General features: G+C 32.8%; 1 protein-coding gene across 1 annotated transcript in view; it reads right to left on the bottom strand.

Annotated features, from left to right (window-relative positions):
- The window catches only part of LOC107705119 (protein Shroom2-like), a 10,830-nt gene extending 9,113 nt beyond the window's left edge, over positions 1–1,717 (bottom strand). Inside the window, exons 1-3 of the mRNA XM_016508260.1 lie at positions 1,602–1,717; positions 1,252–1,269; positions 436–567 (exon numbers count right to left, since the gene is read on the bottom strand). Of these exons, the coding sequence (XP_016363746.1) occupies positions 436–567; positions 1,252–1,269; positions 1,602–1,693 (242 nt within the window). The 5' untranslated portion in view covers positions 1,694–1,717. The remainder of the gene's footprint in view (positions 1–435; positions 568–1,251; positions 1,270–1,601) is intronic.
- Between the last annotated feature and the right edge of the window lie 44 nt (positions 1,718–1,761).

Here is a 1,761-nt window from a genome sequence, read left to right as displayed (position 1 = left end):
ATAAATAAATAAAATCTAATTAAATAATATACTATAAAATAAAGAATATATATGTATATAAAACGTCGCTTTGGATAAAAGCGTCTGCTAAATGCATGTGATGAGGTCTAATAAATAAAATGTGGTATATAAAAATATATGTGCAGTAACTCAATTTATTATAGATATTATATTTAATTTGTAAATAAATAAATAAATAAATAAAGACAATACATAAATCATATTACAGCAATAAGCCCCAAGAAGCCATGGTTTACAGTGGAAAACATAAAAACCTAAAACCCCCTTAGCTGTTATAAATTCACTGTAAACCACGGCTTCTTGGGGATTATTGCTTTTATAAAACGGTTATTCCACATACGTAGTAAGGTTTCACAAAATAAAACAGAGCAAATAAAGTGTAATGATATTAATAAAAACAGTATTCAATCTCACCCTGCATCATATTTGGTCTGCCAAGTGGGGTCTGGTACAGGGTTAGGTTCAGATTTGGGGGTGTTGATGGTGGGGTTATCTGTGGATTTAGCAGAGTGCCAGGAATGGGGTCTACATGACGATTCATTCCTCCTGAAATAAAAATAGAAAACTTTACTACTTAAAATCAATTTTAGCTTTAAATTAGAGCATTGTGAAACTTCCAGACTACTCTTCCAGTTTGGTCTTATTCTTATTCTATGTATGTCTGCACTATCATGCATGTTTGCACTATGTCTGTACTTTCTTCTACACTGTAAGCTCCTGTCGCCAAGTCAAATTCCTTGTGTGTGTAAACATACTTGGTAATAAAGCTCTTTCTGACTTCTGACTTCTAGAAATTGCAACAATACTTTGCGTATCAATTATACAAGTGGTTAAAAATAAGGACAGATAAACATTTGAAACAGATAAATAGAAATAAATAATATTACCAATTACTAGATAAATACATTTAAATCTACATTTGATAAATAAATGATGAATACAGAATTTTACCATATTAAATACCAGCTCTATGTCTAAAAGGCCTGTTGGATTATATTTGTATGAATTATTAAAGAATAAAATGCAAAAACTTTATTTCAAATAAAAGTTAGTTAGGCTAAGTTAAGAGGTTAAGCATCAGATTATATTCAGAATATCAGGGATATTTCTGCTCCAAGAGATCTGTTTTAATTTTAAATAGGCTATCATGAATTGTGAATAATATAATGCAGTCCTTTTGTAGAATAAAAAATGTCATGATAATCACTCATTTAGCAGCAAGTGACATACCGTTTGAAGCAGTTTTTCCTGAAATGCATGTGAGGTGGGAAAGGAGGGGGAAAATCAGATCAACACAATAAACACAAGCAAAATAATTGTTTATTTTTGACATATGATCAACATTCATCAACAAGACAGCAGGAAACACTGAAGATGCTGCACTGGCGCTCACATGTTCTACAGAAGCCAGTGAAAATGACACAAGATAATCAGTTTAAGCATATAATCCCCATCTTGCACGTGAACAGCACAGCTACAGCTAAGACGGCACATGGCAAAGGATGTGATACTCGGGTCTCGGGTCTACAGGGTCATGCAGGGCTGGGGTCACGAGACAGAGGCCAACAGCTGCACGATACCTCATTGAACTTCTTAAAATCTTAGTGAGAACGTTTCTGGCCACATGTACTTCACTTTCTGCAGGCATTGCTTGCATTACAATATCCACCATTTTAACTTTCCTGAGCAACAAGGAGAAAACATATATATATACATATATATATATATATATATATATAT

This window comes from Sinocyclocheilus rhinocerous, unplaced genomic scaffold (assembly GCF_001515625.1).
Source record: "Sinocyclocheilus rhinocerous isolate Xijiao unplaced genomic scaffold, SAMN03320098_v1.1 scaffold173, whole genome shotgun sequence".
Classification (NCBI taxonomy): Eukaryota; Metazoa; Chordata; class Actinopteri; order Cypriniformes; family Cyprinidae; genus Sinocyclocheilus; species Sinocyclocheilus rhinocerous.
Note: the sequence above shows the minus strand (reverse complement) of the source record. Positions and strands in the feature narration are given on the sequence as shown.